Genomic DNA, 16,863 nt, shown 5'->3' with positions numbered 1-16,863 from the left:
GAACCAAACAAACCAGCAAAGCACCAACCCTTTGATCATCTATATAAACCAACTCATTCTCAAAATCAATCTACATTTATTTCATTTACATTTTCCTAAAAAGGTATACAATAAAAAAAAAATAGTTTATTTTCAAATAATAAGTTCTATTTTCAAATAGTCACGCAAACAGTACAGTTTGTACTACTTTTTGTGACAACTAGATCCGGGCGGAGGGATTGGAGTATATATATAAGGTTAATGTATTGAGTTAATTATTTTGGGGTTTTGTGTAGGTGTTGAAAATAGAGAGATGGAATTCAGTTTTGTGTGTAAGGTGGTGATATCCATTGTAGGGTTGATATGGGTATTAAATTTGGTGGTGAGAAGAGTAAATAGTTGGGTTTATGAATCTAAACTTGGGGAGAAGAGGTACAATTTACCACCAGGTGATTTAGGCTTCCCTATCATTGGCAACATGTGGTCTTTCCTAACAGCCTACAAGTCTTCTGATCCTGACTCCTTTCTCAACTCTTACTACTCCAGGTTTGCCCTTTATCTCTTCTCTCTTTTAACATTTAACGTGGATCTAATTTAATTTACCACAGTTGTCGCTTGAGTTTTTTTTAATCTACCAAGTTGTCATTGACTATCAATATCTTTTACCGTGGGGTTAATTTGGTAGGGGTGTCAAATCGTGTCATACGTTGGTTACGGATCGGGTATAATCGGTTCGGACATAATCAGATAATGTAGTTGTACGGGGTCATTGTGCTTATGCGGTTGAATGTGTGAATATATTTTTTCGGGTCACTTCAGTTTTTTTCATAAATTGTCTGGTTCGGGTCAGTTTTTTATAGCTGTTTTGGTCTGATCTCAACCCGGTTAATGGCCCGATCAATGTTCACCTCAGTATGGGTGAAGGAAGCGGTTGGCAGATCATGGGCTGTCTCAAAAATCCAGCCAGCCAGGGTACGGGTCATCCACTTATGGCCCGGCTTGGTCAATTCGGCACTTTTATGATATTAAAAATGATAAAACACTAGGCCCACTTTGATTACACTTTTACGGAAGCAGGCCCACCTAGATAGGCCCGCTGGTGACCCTGGATTCATTGAGTCCTGCCATTCAATTCTAGTTGACACAAAAATACCATTCATTGTCGCTGTACTATTGTTATTTGGTTATGATATACTCCTTCCGTCCCAAAATTATAGTCATGTTTTCTTAATCGGACGTCTCTAGTCTTGTTTCTAATTTTGGTTATTAAGCTCCTTACTTTCACATGTACTATACTTCCTCCATTCTTTATTAAATGACACAATTTTTTTGTCACGTTTGCCAATGCAATATTTCAACAATTAATATCTTTTATTATCAATGGCTAAAAATTATAAAAATTTGATATTATAAAACTATAGGATGAGACGATTATAACAAGACCCCACATGACTATATTTTTTGTTAAGTATAAATCACAATTGATGGTCAAAGTATATTATATGAATAGTGCCAAAAGTACAATTGTGTCATTTAAATAAGAATGGAGGAGGTATTAATTAAATGTGCATTAAAAACCTCACTCATATACTATATTCCACTTTCATATGTATTATTATATTATCTTTTCCATGTACTTTATTCCACTTTTCTATGCAACTCAATCATTATTTGTACTTTATTCCACTTTTCCATATACTATATTCAATTTTTCTTAAAATCCGTGTTTTTGGTCAAACGAGACTATAAATATGGGACGGAGGGAGTAGATCTAGGAACATTTTCTTAACTTGTTGTACATTTGAAATTTGACTTGAGATGTATATATTTGGTTATTGGTCAGATTTGGCAAAACAGGAATTTACAAAGCGTTCATGTTTGGGAATCCAAGTGTAATGGTGACAACACCTGAAACATGCAGAAAAGTCTTAAACGATGATGAACATTTCAGGCCGGGTTGGCCGCGCTCAACGGTTGAGTTGATCGGTAAGAAATCCTTCATATCGATCCCCTTCGAAGAGCACAAGCGTCTAAGGAGGTTAACTGCAGCTCCTATCAATGGACATGAAGCACTGTCAAACTACATAGAATACATAGAAAAAATTTCGAAAAGTAGTCTAGATAAACTGAGCAAAATGGGAGAAATCGAGTTTCTAACTCAACTTCGGAAGTTAACTTTCCGTATAATCATGTATATCTTTCTAAGCTCAGAGAGTGAGCCTGTGATGGAGGCTTTAGAAAAAGAGTACACAACACTTAACTATGGTGTTAGAGCTATGGCAATTAATGTCCCCGGATTTGCCTACCATAAGGCACTTAAGGTATTAGTTATTTTCCTACCATTTTTAATCAAGTTTGTGTTAGTGGTGGAATCCCTCCCTTTCTAAGATGAATCAAAAATTTCAGGCTCGGAAGAAGCTTGTGGCAGTGTTTCAAGGAATTATAGATGAACGAAGGGCGTTAAAGAGAGATGGTGTTGCTGTTAAAGCCAGGAAAGATATGATGGATGATCTGCTTCAAGTTGAAGATGAAAATGGCAGAAAATTGACTGATGAAGATATTATAGATGTTTTAGTCATGTATTTGAATGCAGGACATGAATCATCTGCTCATACCATTATGTGGGCTACTGTCTTATTACAGAAACACCCTGAATTTTTACACAAAGCTAAGGTACTCAAAACACTTCAAATCTTGCACTCTATACTGCTTCTTTGCTGCTTACATAACACTGACACTTTTATGCTTTACAAAACCGGCGAAATTCAGGCAGAGCAAGAAGAGATTGTAAAGAACAGACCAGTTGGACAGAAAGGACTGACTCTGAAAGAAACCAGAAAAATGACTTATTTGTCTCAGGTATGTGACTATGTGCTCACTAATTGATTCCCACCCTCTCTTAATTTGAGTTTGCATACTGTACTATAATTAACCAACTTTAATGAAATTAAGGTTGTAGATGAAACACTTAGGTGGGTAACTTTCTCAATGGTAGTCTTTCGCGAGGCCATATCAGATGTCAATATAAATGGTCAGTAACAGATTAGAGTGTTTTCTTTACAAAAGATGTATTTTTGATGAAGTTAACAAAAGAAGTTTTTTACAGGTTATACAATCCCTAAAGGATGGAAAGTGTTGGCATGGTTTAGGCCTTGTCATTTAGATCATGAAGTCTGGCCTGAACCAATGGAGTTCAACCCCTCCCGATGGGATGTAAGTTGGAAACTAATCATTGCTGTAACTTATCAATACTATATACTCCCTCCGTCCTATAATTATAGTCCCGTTTGACCAAAAACACGGGTTTTACGAAAAATGGAATATTGTACATGAAAAAGTGGAATAAAGTACAAATGATGAATGAGTTGTATGGAAAAGTGGAATAAAGTACATGTGAAAGAGAATATAGTACATAGGAAGGTGGAATAAAGTATATGTGAAAGAGAATATAGTACATGTGAAAGAGAATATAGTAACCAAAATTAGAAACATGACTATAATTTTGTGACGCCCGATTTAGAAAACAGGACTATAATTTTGGGACGCCCGATTTAGAAAACGGGACTATGATTTTGGGACGGAGGGAGTATGTTACTACTGATTCAAACTAAACTTTCCTGAATATTGCTGTATAAAAGTTTTAAGAAAAGAGGGCCTAACAATGAAGTTATGATTTGCATAGGACCTTGCTCCAAAAGCAGGGACCTTCCTTCCCTTTGGTGCTGGGAGCAGGCTTTGTCCAGGAAACGATCTTGCTAAGCTTGAAATTTCAATATTTCTCCATTATTTTCTCCTTAATTACAGGTAAATTAATTGATGATGATTAAGTGTTTTTTTGACTCATAATCATGCACAATGCTTAAAACTTAGTGGAAAAATAATGGTTGTACAGGTTGGAGATAGTTGATCCTGAGTGCAAGGTGCAATTCTTGCCACACAGAAGACCAGAAGATAACTGCTTAGCAAGAGTCAAAAAGATATGAGCTTCTGCAGACAAATAAAAGCAAGGAGTTGTAACACTGATGCTTGGAATCAGAACGCAGCTTTTTTTTTTATTATCGTTTTCCAAATTTGGTAATGTTTTCATGTTTTGATCATTCTGGCAACACTAGTATTCTACCGCCATTGCCACATTATTGTCCTGAGTATTATTATGTGCGTTTTATGGACTAAATTTCAAATATTTTGTCAAACGGATGAATAATGAATAATCACTGTATAGAGTACACTCTAATTGCCCCGAGGGAGGGGGCTGATACATACTTCATATTAAATTACTAAGTAGTAATCTTAAGATCCGGTGAAAGAAGTTTTGCTTTAGGTTGTAAATGGTGTTTGTTTTTTTACGCTAATGAATGCTTACTCTGACTTAATAAAATAAAAAAAATCAAAATTTCTAGCAATGTGTGTAAAAGATATTTAAAAAAAACATAGGATTATCTAGTCTGTTCCTGCTAATCCTGAAACGCAAGAATCTCTAAAATGCTACTAAGAAATCAGAAAGAAGAAGTACATGTTCAAAATAATCCGAGCAGAAGAATAAAATAGTGAGTAGTACAATCACCTATTTCTCTCGCTCCTTTCCTTGAGGCAAGATCTGTTAGATGAAAGCATTTAACTTGCATACCTAAAGACGTCAATGTTGGACCACGGACATGTCTATTTGATCAATCACATGCAAGTGTTTCCCCGTTTTCACTATTCACCTTTCTCTACTGTTATTGATTCTTCAACACTTGCAAGAGCTTCATTATGCAGTATAACTTGGAAAACTGCATAGTGATGATTCAAGCTTTTCTCACCCTGTAGTCTGTATACAGTGCCCAAAGCACCCGTATGTGGATTTGGAAAAGCATAGAATATACGCTTTATTCTTTGATGAACAAGAGCCATCGCACACCTGGAATCATAACGAAATATGCATCATATGCTTTTCCTAACTCCATGTGCTAACAAATTATTTGATTGACGAATTTATGCCTAAAGAAACTCATTCCTCACAATGAGGTTTAAAAAACAGGATCATTCAGTACATTATCAACATCAAAAGAGATGCATCACAGGTGCAATGAGACAAAATCATGTGATTATTTAGATTTCCAGACATCATTTACACATCCAACCAAAAAGTTTTAGTGGTGATGAACAAACTTTTGATTACTATGCAAAAAACAACGATTTTGTTGCTATGAGTTTCAGATCATATTTATTTTCTCATTCCTTTTCTCAACTAAAGGTTCATAGAGAAGGTAATTGTTGTATGACTTACATTGCACATGGTTCCCAAGCAAGATAAATATCACAACCAGTACACAGATAAGGTCTCTCTGATTTGGAAAGAAAACCATCAGCTGAAATATCATCACCATTCTTCACCTGAAATACAGACAATGTTTCAGACTAATCAACAGTGAGGAATTCTCTCATAACTGACTCGTAAATGCAACAATCAAACAATACACAGCATGCCAGGCAATAAGATTTCTATGACCATTACAGGTAAAACACTGTTTGAGAATTTCTAGGTACTAAAATATAATAACTCACATTGGCTAACTTTGTCTTCTGTCGCTTGGCCGGCAATCCTACAGCTGAAGCTGAAGTCACATTGGGATCCAATGGAACGTATTTCTCATCAGATTCTTCCATAGTTGGGAACAGACGTCTATCCCTAGCAGCAGCGTATTCAATTGCAACCATAGCAGCATGTCGCAACGGGTGCCAAAAGCAAGAACTTGATGATGACAGATGTTGATGAGACCACTGCCACGGGTTCAAACAAGAAATTCTGCTGGATGATGACTTGGGAACATTAAAAGAGCCATTCAAATTAGACTTCAATAACGCACATCCATTGGCATCATCATGAGATGTTGTGGCTTCAACCACGTCTAGCGAGTGTGATTCATGGCCATCAAGATGCATGTTCCACGAAGAGATTTCATCACATGCACTAGTAATTATTTTGTTTAAGGATGGGTCCACAATAACCGCAGCATTAACAAACTGCCTTGTACAAAAAACGGTTCTTAGTTATAAAATAACACACATATACTGTCTTCTAACACAAACAAGCCAATTCTTGGAAATAAACCCCACCACAAGATTGCATCAAAACTGAAGTTAGTCACCTATAGGCCAATTTGTTGTTAATGTCAAGATCATCTCCCTGAATTTCAAGTATTAACTCAAGAAAATGCAAACGGGGAATTTGAATACATCAAACTGCCTAGGTTCATCTATTAAAGCTTTACAAGTTTCAATTTAGAATGCTGAAATTTCAGCCACTAACACTTAATCAGTTCTTCAATTAATAAGAGCTAAGTTGATTTATCGCCTGATCGGGGAGGCAGTCATACCTGATCGCCAGCAGATTTTGCCAACTTAAGCGCAAAATTCATATAGTTGAAAATCCTAGTTGAGTTTTCTTCACTAAAGCCAGTAATGCCCTCGATATTGCTGTCATATGGATGACAAAAGCCAGGTAAGTGATTGCAAGGAATAGGATAATAATATTTGAACTTTGAAAGTACAAGCTTATGTAAAAAGCTTAAGCACATGGTGAGGAGTTGGCTTGTAAAAGGCTGCATCTTACTATGTTGGAGGATGAAATGATGTAGGCCACAATTTGCACTGTTCTTCCCACTCTTCTTTCGTTGTCGCAGCATATTTGCAAACCTACACATTAGAGAAAAAATGAAACTACAACTCTCTCTATTTGGATTAAAAGAGGTGCATCATTCCAGAGCTAAATGATATGCCATAAAAGAAATTCAAGGCTTCCAAGCACACTCCACAGAGGCCACTACCCCCACTCCAGCCCTAAGAAAAGATAACCACATAGGATGGAAAATGTAATGGACCCAACCAACACGGTCCCACCTATTCTGGTCTACAGAAGGCGCAACAAACAGAACAAGCATCACAACACCAACCAAGCTGCAAAGGGAGGGGAAGCACTTCAAGGAGCTGTTGGCACTAACTGACAAGCAGAGAAAGAAGCAGAGCATTAAATGCGTATTATGTCCTTAGTCGTATAAATAAGAAGAGAGGAGGAAAGATAAGGTATTGAGTAATATTTGCTGTCTTGAGAGAGTTGTAACCTAAAGTTACTACATGAGATTTGTAGCCTAAAAGCTACTAGACTTTGTATTTGGCTGGTTGGAGTTATTAATCAACAATCTTCTTTCTCTTCTATTTCTTTTCTCTTAAACTTCTTCTTTTATTCTCTGTGTATTGTGTGTGTTTGTGGTTGAGTGGAGGCAGGGCATTACAGAAAACAGTCATCGTGCATCTTGCTTACAGCGAAGCTGAAGGAATAATGACTATCAAATTCAGCGACCACAGTGCTTCACAATCAATGGCGTAGTCAGCACCATAATTGATCCTGACAAGGTAGATGTGAAACAGCAAGAAGGAAGATTCCTCAATGTTGCAGGATGCCTTGTTTTGCTAATCAACTTTGGTTCACTTGATTTGGTTGATCAGCTGGTATTCTTAGCTATTTGTATTGGCTGTTTAGGAAGATGTTCGGTAAAATTAGTTAAGGTTGGACTGTTAGCTGTTTATGTGCAAAATAACCAACTTTCAGGTAAATAGTCAAAAGACATTGAGAAAAAGCTGTCTGTTTGACCAAACGAAAAAAAGTCACACGGCCAAGAAAAAACTGGCAAAAAGCCAATAACCAAACAAGAACTCCTAAAAAGTTGTTATTACTATATTATTGCCATGCTTACCATTTAAGAAGTTGATTAAAAGGTGATAGCAAAGCACTCGGAAGATATATTCTGGACCTGGCAAAACATCGAACATTGCCGAGACTTTGACAGATAAACCAGCTAATCACCAAGTTGAGGGCAGGAAACAAGAGGGCATCCAACTGGAATAACTGACGCATATTATCTTACTTTGATGCAAAGTTTCTAACCAACATTTTCCACTCTTCTCCTATTTTGTCTAGGAAAGATTTTCACAAACCATTCTACTTCTAAGATTGTCACCGAAGATTATAACACCAAATCAACCAGTACACCAACAATCAATATGCTAACTGTTAAAAACTAACTACTACTGTGAAAACGAAGTGAAAACATGATTACCCACTTGAGTTACAAAGGGACTCAACTGATAGCAATTGGTGAGCTCTAGCAAGTCCATGGGCATGCTACCCAGCTCGGTGCCATCTTCACCCGTTAGACATAAAATCATGGACAATTCAGCTTTCCCTGTCAATAGTATTATTTATAAGTCAAAATTAAAGAAAACACTGAATTAAGAAAAAACCAATAAGGCAATAAGCATAATTGCAAGTGTAAGAGTCTGGGTTCTCTATCAAGATAGTGCTCACGATGGAGACTTTTTTTCTTCTTCTTCCTTTCTCTCTACATACTACATCTTGCAACCATAATACTTCCAAGAAAGTCAAAACAATTAGGAAGGCAAGTAAGAGTCAATTTGAAACTTATTAGTTTTTTGCTTGACCTATGAGTGCAACTTTCAGCTGATGCGTAACAAGCAAGCCTAAATTTATGAATTCATATTAAATATTAAACGAAAATTGAAGAGAAAACAGAAGTGAACTACAACGGCTATGCCAATTTCTATTGTACAACCGGTTGCTCCATGAATGGTTTGAATAAGTAAGACAACAACTAGATGTAATTCCATCAAATCAGTGAAATTCAATGTCCATTCTCGCAAAATCAAGTGCCTCACGGCTTCATTACAATCCCAAACAGATTGGGCAGACTAGTCAAAGATTCCCAGATTCTGGTTTGAAGAAACAAAAAAATTAAAAAATAACAGGTGGCAAGCAAGAGTAGAAAATAAACAAGGAAACCTACCATTGGAACAACTCTTACGCACTCGCTTCACATGCCGAAGATTTTCAAATGGGGCAATTTTATTTAATTTCCTACACATTTAAAATGTAAGAATGAATTTTCAGAAAGAGTTATAGTAGTGGATACTCACTGAGATAAATTTTGAGATGGATGTTGTAAAAGTCACATAGAGTACCAACTATAAAATATGAAAAAAGGGTATCCACACCTTACATTAGATAAGAGGTTCCCTGTTACAATAATACCAAAAAAAAGAATCTTAACTTACCTGATTAAAGTGTTTGCATGTTTTGGATCAACAATTGATGCAAAGACGTCGACTGGGCAATAGGATAGTACAAAAAGGAACAATCAACAAACTATGAAAAAACAGCGACAAAAAAAGAACTAAAGGTAAAATCCGCAAAATATGAGACATCAAAGGCAACATAATTCGAAGCAGCTAGTATATAACTATAAAGCCTGGGACTTTTGACATATATTACTCCCTCCGTTGTTTAGGTTGTTCACTTTTCCATATATACCAAGATAGAAGTCTTAACGGTACGGTAGTTGTTGTTGAGTGGAAAAGCAGAGACAGGACAACAAAAAATACTCTCCGAAAAGAAAAGAGGGAAGAACTAAAAAACGGAGGAACTATTAAAGATTAGAAGTGTATTAAGTAAAGTGAAAAACTGCACTTTCCACGATAAACTAGGGGACAGAACAAACAAGCAAGAGAGAGAGAAAGAGAAACAAACCTGTAGGTTGTTGGGTGGGTGAGAAAGGTGGCTTGCCTGGAATATGAATGATTTCCCAACTATTATTGACCATCCTCACATACAAAATCAGCACCACTTTGACCGTTAAATCCTATCATGTCATAGATTGGACACAGCAGATTAATTCAGAAAGATATTCAGGCTTGAAACGTGAGATGAATGGAACAATGCATTTTCCTTATTTAACAACAGAATATGCAAAATAGTTCTCCTATCAGTCACAAGTTGAATGCATCATATAGTTATACAGCAAAAGCTTTCAAATTTCAAAAAAATCAGGCATGTAATCATTAGATAGATATAACAATACTATCTAACCAACGGGCACACTGAAAATGTATGCATAAGAAGTAACAACTGAAGAGTGCAACAGTTAAAAGACATAAACTTATGAGATTCAATTTGCCAATCACTGCGAATGAACATAGAGAGAGAGCTAATGCTAGGGCTAATTTTAGATAAACCACGAGAAACAGAAACTAAAACCAGCAAACTAAATTATGGGAGGAGAGAGAGACTCCTATGTTCCAAAGGAAAACGATTTCCCACAATAATGCTTTGATTTCAGAAATAATTCCCTACATTTCCACATTCCATACATTTGAAATTGATACTAATTTGAGCATAAAATCCGACAAAGTCTCGGTTGTAAATTGAACAACCCAAAAATGGGACTATTTAAATTCAACAATACTGCTATCAATCCAAATTGGGATGGGGCAAACAAATAAGGACGTCCCAAAAAGTAATATGGGGCAATCTTTTAGGTACGAAGGGAGTATTTTACAGCTTGAACGCCTTTTCTACTTGGTCTTTCTCATTCAACACCAATTCACCAATAGTTCAATATATCCAATCCGTCTCTTCCACTCCATGTCTCCATCTCCCCCTTTAACACTAAAAAATATTTCACCTTTTGATTTATATATTCTTTCAACCTTCAAATTCAATCTCTATTTAAATCATATATTTTCACTACAATCACAAGCCGTCAATTTAAAAGACGGATAAACAACCACTATATAAATGTCCATTCTATGAAACGGGCTCAAGAGCTAGTTACTAGTAATTAGCTCACCCACAATCAAACCACCAAATTCTAAGACTTGATCACCATTACAAAATATGAATTCATTATTTTATCAATCCCATAAAGTATCACCAATCTATAATTCATCTATGAACATAAACAAAAACACAACCAACATCAACAACAACAACTACTACTACCAACAGAACCAACAACAACAATAATAACAACAACAATATGGATTTTTTATAAATAAAATTCATAGTGTTCTGGGTAAATATCATCTAACACCAACAATTATAATCAAACAACTACACCAACACACATACACACGGGATAATTTTCTTTACTAATACTGAAATTTTTGCTCAGAGATATGAAAACTGAAATTTCAATCGTTTACCAATTAAATTAATAAATCAATTCTATCAACTACCGAATTACTCAAGAATAACAACCATCTACATCATATTCAATAACATTAACAATAACCGGTTTAAACTAGAATCTAGATTGTCGAGGAGAAAAAAACATAGAGGAGTATGGCACCTCGGCTGGCAACGGCGGGGTTTGGTGAGGCGAAAGTGAGAGAAGCAGCCCGAAACTCCGGCAAGGAAGAAGCAGCCGATGGAGACCCGAGAGTATCAGCGACAAAGCCCCTGTTTGTAGACCTCACCTACAGAAGAGAGAAAGTGAGACCAAGGACGGGGTGGATGCCAGCTCTGGTGATGGAGCAGCAATGCGAGGGAGAGTGAGGAGGGCGAGGAGGACAAGTGGTGGTCGGTGGTTTCCGGAGAGGAGCCGCGAAATCAAAATATAGTTTATGCACCCCGAGTGCACAATGAAAGTGAACATCAGGGCGCACATCGAGGAGAGAGGATGCCCAGCGGATTTTTCGCCTATATCAAGGGGTAAAATAGTATTTTCGCTTTATGTATTGAAAAGTCAAATAAAGTACGGAGTATAGTTAGTAACAATGATAGTAAAGTTAGTAACTACTCCCTCCGTAAAAGCCCACTAGAAGACTAACTTCCCCCACTAAACTCTAGAGAGAGGAAAAAGTAAAAATTCTATGAAATCAGTTCATCCTGTTCTTCCAGTTCTTAGTCAACTAAACCAATTTGAATACTTTGAAGAACCCCACACTAGAAAGTAAACCAAAAACAACAAAAATAGAAAGTAAACCAAAAACAAAAAATACCTCAAAATTCCATTACAACCTGAAACCAGATTACAAGCTTTATTCCTACATAAAATATTTCAGTTCCTCCTCGTTCAGTCTATCTTTTCCTGTCTAAACTACACCTTCATCTTCACTGAACCCTAGTTGTTCCATCATGAACCCTAATAACAACAACAATACAACCTTCACCTATCCTCACCGCATAGGTATCATGGCTGAACCACCGCCCCCGATTGCTGTTCTAGACCCAATTGACTGGGATTGTTGTGTGATTAGGAGGGTTTGGGATATGAGAGTTTATAAGCTTGATCTGGTTCAGCAGCTGGTGGATAGATTCTGGCATCTTAGACAACCCGTTCGGGTTCATCCGTTCAAGGATGATTTCCTGTTTCAATGCTTTAATGAGCAGGATGCTGATGATTTGGATGTCAAAAGGGTGGGTGCACCTTAAGGGAAGCTTGGTGGTCCTTCAACGTGTTCGAGGATATTTTGTGATGAAGGAGTTGAATTTTAACCTTGCGGAATTCTGGGTGGCCGTAGAGGGTCTTCCCCTCCAACACTCGAACACAGAGGTGGCAGCAGCCATGTTAGCTCACGTTGGTGACGTCACTGGGGTGGATGAATCTCCATCACCAGGTTATCCAGTAGCTTGCCCGCGAGTTAAGGTTCTTGTTAACCTATTATTGCCTTTGATCCCAGGGTGTTTTTTTCCCACGCACGATAATCATATCACGTGGATTCAGTTCAAATACGAGGGTATATTCAGATTTTGCAAAAAGTGCGGTTTTGTCGGGCATGGTCCAACCACGTGTCGTATGCCTCCTTTGGCGGGGAGTGCATTATTGGAGCGCCGCTTTCGTAAATTTGAAGAACGTGGTTTTCGTGTTCTTTATGGTCCCACAGATGTTCCTCTTTATTCGAATGCTCTTCGAGGAATTTATCCAACTCCGACTACTTGGACCACTTCTGTGTGGTATCACAACCACCTAGACGCAAATAATAATGGAGGGGATATTGATGATGATTTTCCCGATGCAGGCAACCCTCCACCACCGCAGCCGTCGCCTGGTCACTCCTTCCCAGGGCTGTTTCCGTCAGCCCAAGCCACTGGTTTCCGGGGTCATGGCAATCAGGTTACTCGAAGTCGGTTAGGTCCTATGATACATGTAAGGGAGGAGCTTGAAATTCCGTCAACTCAACGTCATCAGCCATTGGCAAATAATGACGTTCAATCGCCTCACTCCACCTCTCCAGCTGAGCTGATGAATGTTGACGTCATCCGAGGGGTTCTGGGTCAACCATTCCAATCTGAAGGTACGTCTCCTGTGATTAACACGTTGCATGAACAGCCCTGTATCCCTGCAACTGCCTCTTTTGTTGAAAGTAGAAAGAGGCCTCGTGTCTCTTCTACCGAAGCCCACATCAGTCCACAGGGTGTGCATGTTGATGACTTTGGGTCAGTTGGTGATGCAATATCTTCTACGGGATTCTTGTCTCATTCAAATCCTTTTTTAGATCATCAATCTTCTCAATTGGGCCAGTCTCTACAATTTGGGCCCAACTTTAATTATGAGCCTGGTGTGTATGTGTCCTCAGCTGGAGTTCTCACTTATGGGCCTTACTTTCATGATCCTTATGGGGCCGGCCCAAGTAACTGGCATGGTAGGCATTCCTCTCCTTCTCCTCCCAATTCAGCAGACCAAAGGGTTCCGGTTTTTAACCCATCACCTCATTCTGGGCCGGATATGGTTTTGGGTCTCCCTTTGTTAGATCCAGGTCCGCGTGTTCCGGGGTTTCCAGCATCCGAATCCGGGTTCTTAACTTCCGGATCCGGCATCCTCTCTCGCGGTCCGTTTTTCCCATCTCCATTCGGGTCTAGGTTAGATCCATTGGTCTTTGGGGGTGACGCCACTCTCACTCCGCCGAATTCACCAGATCGCAGCCCCCAGTTCATCCATTCTCCCTCACCGTCGCTGGCTTCCTCCTTTCCGACGGTGGCGGACAACAATTCCGGCTATACAGCAAATTCTTCCTCGGCGGCTTTCGAATTCTATCACTCGGCAAGTGATTATCTCTCTCCAACGGAAGATTCAGAAGTTCTTCAGGTGGTCAACAACGACAACAACAACCACAACGACATTGCTGCCGTCGAGTCTGAAATCCACTCTCCGGTTGATGACGGTGTGGCTCCGATGGATTACTCCCCTGTTTCTTCACCGGCAGAGAGTTCCGAGTCTGTTGTTGATTCTACTTTCTCCTACGAATCACCTCCCAGTTCGGCCAAAGGGAAGTCACCATTTGAAGTTGTCATTGTCAAGAAAAGGGGATCGTGTTTGGAAGTGGGTGAAAAAAATTTGTCCTGCAAAGCGTAAACTCCCTGGTAATTCAGCTGTGCAGGGGGATGATGATGATTCTCTCTCTTGTTGTCCTTTTATGTTGCCTTTAAAGAAAAGGAAACAGAATGCAGGTTCAGATACGGCAAAGGGAAGCCCCTCTGTGGGGTCTAGTACTGGTATCGGTAATGTGGTCCTTCCAGATGGGCCACCAGTGGTTAAGTGAAGATCTGCTCATGGAACTGTAGGGGTTTGGGTGGAACGGACTCCCCTAAAGTTCCTTATTTGGCTTTCTTAGTCCGTTCTTTTGGTTTAGATGTTGTTTTTCTCATGGAAACTATGTTATCTGTAGATAGTGCTCGTCAAAAGCTGGTTTCCCTTCCTTTTGCAGGTTTTGTGGGGTTGGTGCAGAAGGGTTAAGCGGGGGTTTAGTGCTTTTGTGGTCTTCTGATGTACAAATGGTGCCTGTTTTAGTTTGTAGCAACTTTGTTCTCTGTAAATTTTCGAATGTAATTAATGAAATAAGCTACATGTTGTTTGTGTACGGAGCGCCTCATTTAGTTGATAGAGCTTTGGTCTGGGATAAAATTTCTGCGATTTTATCTCAGTATCCAAATATTGTCCTTATTGGGGATTTCAATCAAGTTGAGTTTCTAGATGATAAACTTGGAGGGTCATCGAATATTCCGGGTCGTCATTCATTTATGCAATGGCGCCTTGATAATGGGTTGTTGGATATTCCATTTTCGGGGTGCCCTTATACCTGGACTAACAATCATCGTGACCACACTCTCTCATTCCAAAGGTTGGATAAGGCCTACGCTTCTGGGAATTAGTTAACAGATCATCCTGACGCTTCCCTGATTCACCAACCTATTTTCCTGTCGGGTCATGCAGCTATTATTTTACGTCAGGACTCAGTTCCTCGCTCTTCTCGTCCGTATCGCATTGAAAACTGGTGCCTTGAGGCCAAACCAGTGGTTGAATTCATTAGCTCTGTTTTCCTATGTAGGTATGTGGGTTCCCCTATGTACACTCTGCAAACCAAATTGATCAAAATCCGTCATCTCTTGTTGGACTGGTGTGTTTGCAACAGAAGGAGTTGGGGTATTAATTGGCGGGATCTCTCATCTATTCTGGTTTCGGCGGCAAATTCCATTACTCCAGGTCCTGCAGCGTCTCTTTTCATTACAACGAAAGATGAGTGTGTGGCTAGGACTCATGCAACGTTCCTTTATTGGCGTCAGCGTTCTAAGGTCAAATGGGATTCCCTGGGAGATTGCCATTCTAAGCTTCTGTTTGCTTCAGTTCAGGCCTGTAGGCGCAGGAACAATATTTCCAATCTGCAGAATATTTCAGGTGAATGGATTACTTCGCCTCCTGCTCTTCGTACCCTTATCTCAGATTTCTATTCAGACTTGTATGAAGTGCACAAGCCAGTTTCAGAACCGCTTGTTTATGATTGGGAACAGCTCCAGCTTCCACTTTGTCTCAGGATCATAAGGACTTCTTGATGATTCCCTTTTCCCCGACGGAGATTTGTTCTGCCATTTTCAACATTTCCGACAATAAATCTCCAGGTCCGGATGGGTTTTCTGCGGCTTTTTTTAAAACTCATTGGGATTTGGTAGGCCCCCAGGTTATTAGTGCTGTGCAGTTTTTCTTCGCTCATGGTTTTATGCTTAAGGATTGGAACCGTACCTTCTTGGTTCTCTTACCTAAGACACAGAGTCCTTCGCATGTTTCCCAGTCTCGTCCTATTGGGTTATGTAATGTCATTTATAAATGCATTGCTAAATGTCTGACTCACCGCATGCGTTCTGTTTTACCCTCTCTGATTTCTGTTACTCAAAATGCGTTTGTGCCAGACCGCCTGATGTCAGACGAATGCCTGATTACTCATGAGCTTCTGTCCTTTGTAAATAGGATCTCAGCTAGGAAGAAATTATTTGCAGTTGTTAAGCTCGATATGAATAAAGCTTATGACAGGGTTCGCTGGGAATTCTTGTTTCAAGCTTTGGAGGCTTTTAGTTTTCCTCCTTACTGGGTCTCTGTCATACGCCAGTGTGTTACAACAGTTTCGTACCAGGTTCTGGTGAATGGGGAACCTTCTCGGGCTTTCATTCCAAAGTGTGGGTTACGCCAAGGGGACCCTCTGTCCCCTTACCTGTTCGTTCTGTGTATGGAGGTTTTCTCTGCTCTTCTTCGTCGTTCTGAGAGGCTGCATCTCATTGAGGGAATTTCTATTTCCCGTGGAGCTCCGTCAATCTCTCACCTATTTTTTGCAGATGATTCACTTCTTTTCTTTCGGGTGTCTCCTGACTCTTGTGCCCAGGTCATTTCAGTGATCTCAGAGTTCAGTTCTTTATCGGGTCAGGTGATTAATTATCAGAAATCCTTTGTCAAGTTTAGTCCAAACACTCCTCAGGACTATCGTGATTTCCTGGCTAGTTCCTTGCGCCTGGGTCAGCGTCCTTCCCTGGGCCCTTATTTGGGGGTTCCGGTGGATTTGGGTCGCGCTAAGTGCGCTTCGTTTTATAGTCTTGTGGATTGTATTGCTCGGAAAATTGCGAATTTCTCGGCCCTTTACCTCTCGGCAGCGGCAAAACTTGTGGTCATAAACTCTGTTCTTGTCGCTTCAATCACTCATGTCCTTTCAGTGTTTAAAATCCCTCAGTCGATTTGTGACGGGATAGATCATTTGTGCCTTCGCTTTTGGTGGCGATCGTCGCCC

At 39.4% G+C, this 16,863-nt stretch overlaps 2 protein-coding genes across 4 annotated transcripts; one reads left to right on the top strand and one right to left on the bottom strand.

Moving 5' to 3' along the window:
- On the top strand, nucleotides 1–4,172 carry LOC110793292 (ent-kaurenoic acid oxidase 1-like). Its single transcript, XM_021998152.2, has 8 exons — nucleotides 1–525; nucleotides 1,823–2,300; nucleotides 2,386–2,652; nucleotides 2,749–2,838; nucleotides 2,932–3,010; nucleotides 3,086–3,192; nucleotides 3,662–3,783; nucleotides 3,872–4,172. Exons 1-8 carry the CDS (start codon nucleotides 293–295, stop codon nucleotides 3,960–3,962), a joined length of 1,467 nt encoding a protein of 488 aa, XP_021853844.1. The 5' UTR covers nucleotides 1–292; the 3' UTR covers nucleotides 3,963–4,172.
- On the bottom strand, nucleotides 1,798–11,482 carry LOC110793294 (tRNA-specific adenosine deaminase TAD3). Of its 3 annotated transcripts, XR_002534663.2 has the most exons (11): nucleotides 11,163–11,463; nucleotides 9,563–9,674; nucleotides 9,091–9,142; nucleotides 8,823–8,893; nucleotides 8,083–8,204; nucleotides 6,575–6,657; nucleotides 6,339–6,438; nucleotides 5,527–5,985; nucleotides 5,249–5,355; nucleotides 4,544–4,879; nucleotides 1,798–2,031 (listed from the first exon to the last, which is right to left on the bottom strand). XR_002534663.2 is itself a non-coding variant. In XM_021998154.2 (10 exons), the coding sequence occupies exons 2-10, from the start codon at nucleotides 9,633–9,635 to the stop codon at nucleotides 4,678–4,680; spliced, it is 1,269 nt and encodes a 422-aa protein (XP_021853846.1). In that variant the 5' UTR covers nucleotides 9,636–9,674; nucleotides 11,163–11,482; the 3' UTR covers nucleotides 4,334–4,677. The 3 variants fall into 3 exon arrangements, 2 of the variants coding, with proteins under 2 accessions (XP_021853846.1, XP_056693297.1); XM_021998154.2 differs by lacking the exon at nucleotides 1,798–2,031 and having other exon boundaries at nucleotides 4,334–4,879; nucleotides 11,163–11,482; XM_056837319.1 differs by lacking the exons at nucleotides 1,798–2,031; nucleotides 9,091–9,142; nucleotides 11,163–11,463 and having other exon boundaries at nucleotides 4,334–4,879.
- Between the last annotated feature and the right edge of the window lie 5,381 nt (nucleotides 11,483–16,863).

The sequence above is a fragment of the Spinacia oleracea genome, chromosome 2 (genome assembly GCF_020520425.1).
Source record: "Spinacia oleracea cultivar Varoflay chromosome 2, BTI_SOV_V1, whole genome shotgun sequence".
NCBI lineage: Eukaryota > Viridiplantae > Streptophyta > Magnoliopsida > Caryophyllales > Amaranthaceae > Spinacia > Spinacia oleracea.
Note: the sequence above shows the minus strand (reverse complement) of the source record. Positions and strands in the feature narration are given on the sequence as shown.

Excerpts from the sequence above, each read along its gene's own strand:
- LOC110793294 (XM_021998154.2), bottom strand. The coding sequence starts at position 9,635 with ATGGTCAATAATAGTTGGGAAATCATTCATATTCCAGGCAAGCCACCT. Across the intron at positions 6,658-8,082 it reads TGAGTCCCTTTGTAACTCAA|GTTTGCAAATATGCTGCGAC; the intron begins GTGGGTAATCAT and ends TCTAATGTGTAG. Across the intron at positions 5,986-6,338 it reads CAAAATCTGCTGGCGATCAG|TTTGTTAATGCTGCGGTTAT; the intron begins GTATGACTGCCT and ends TGTACAAGGCAG.
- LOC110793292 (XM_021998152.2), top strand. The coding sequence starts at position 293 with ATGGAATTCAGTTTTGTGTGTAAGGTGGTGATATCCATTGTAGGGTTG. Across the intron at positions 526-1,822 it reads CTCAACTCTTACTACTCCAG|ATTTGGCAAAACAGGAATTT; the intron begins GTTTGCCCTTTA and ends GTTATTGGTCAG. Across the intron at positions 2,301-2,385 it reads CCTACCATAAGGCACTTAAG|GCTCGGAAGAAGCTTGTGGC; the intron begins GTATTAGTTATT and ends CAAAAATTTCAG.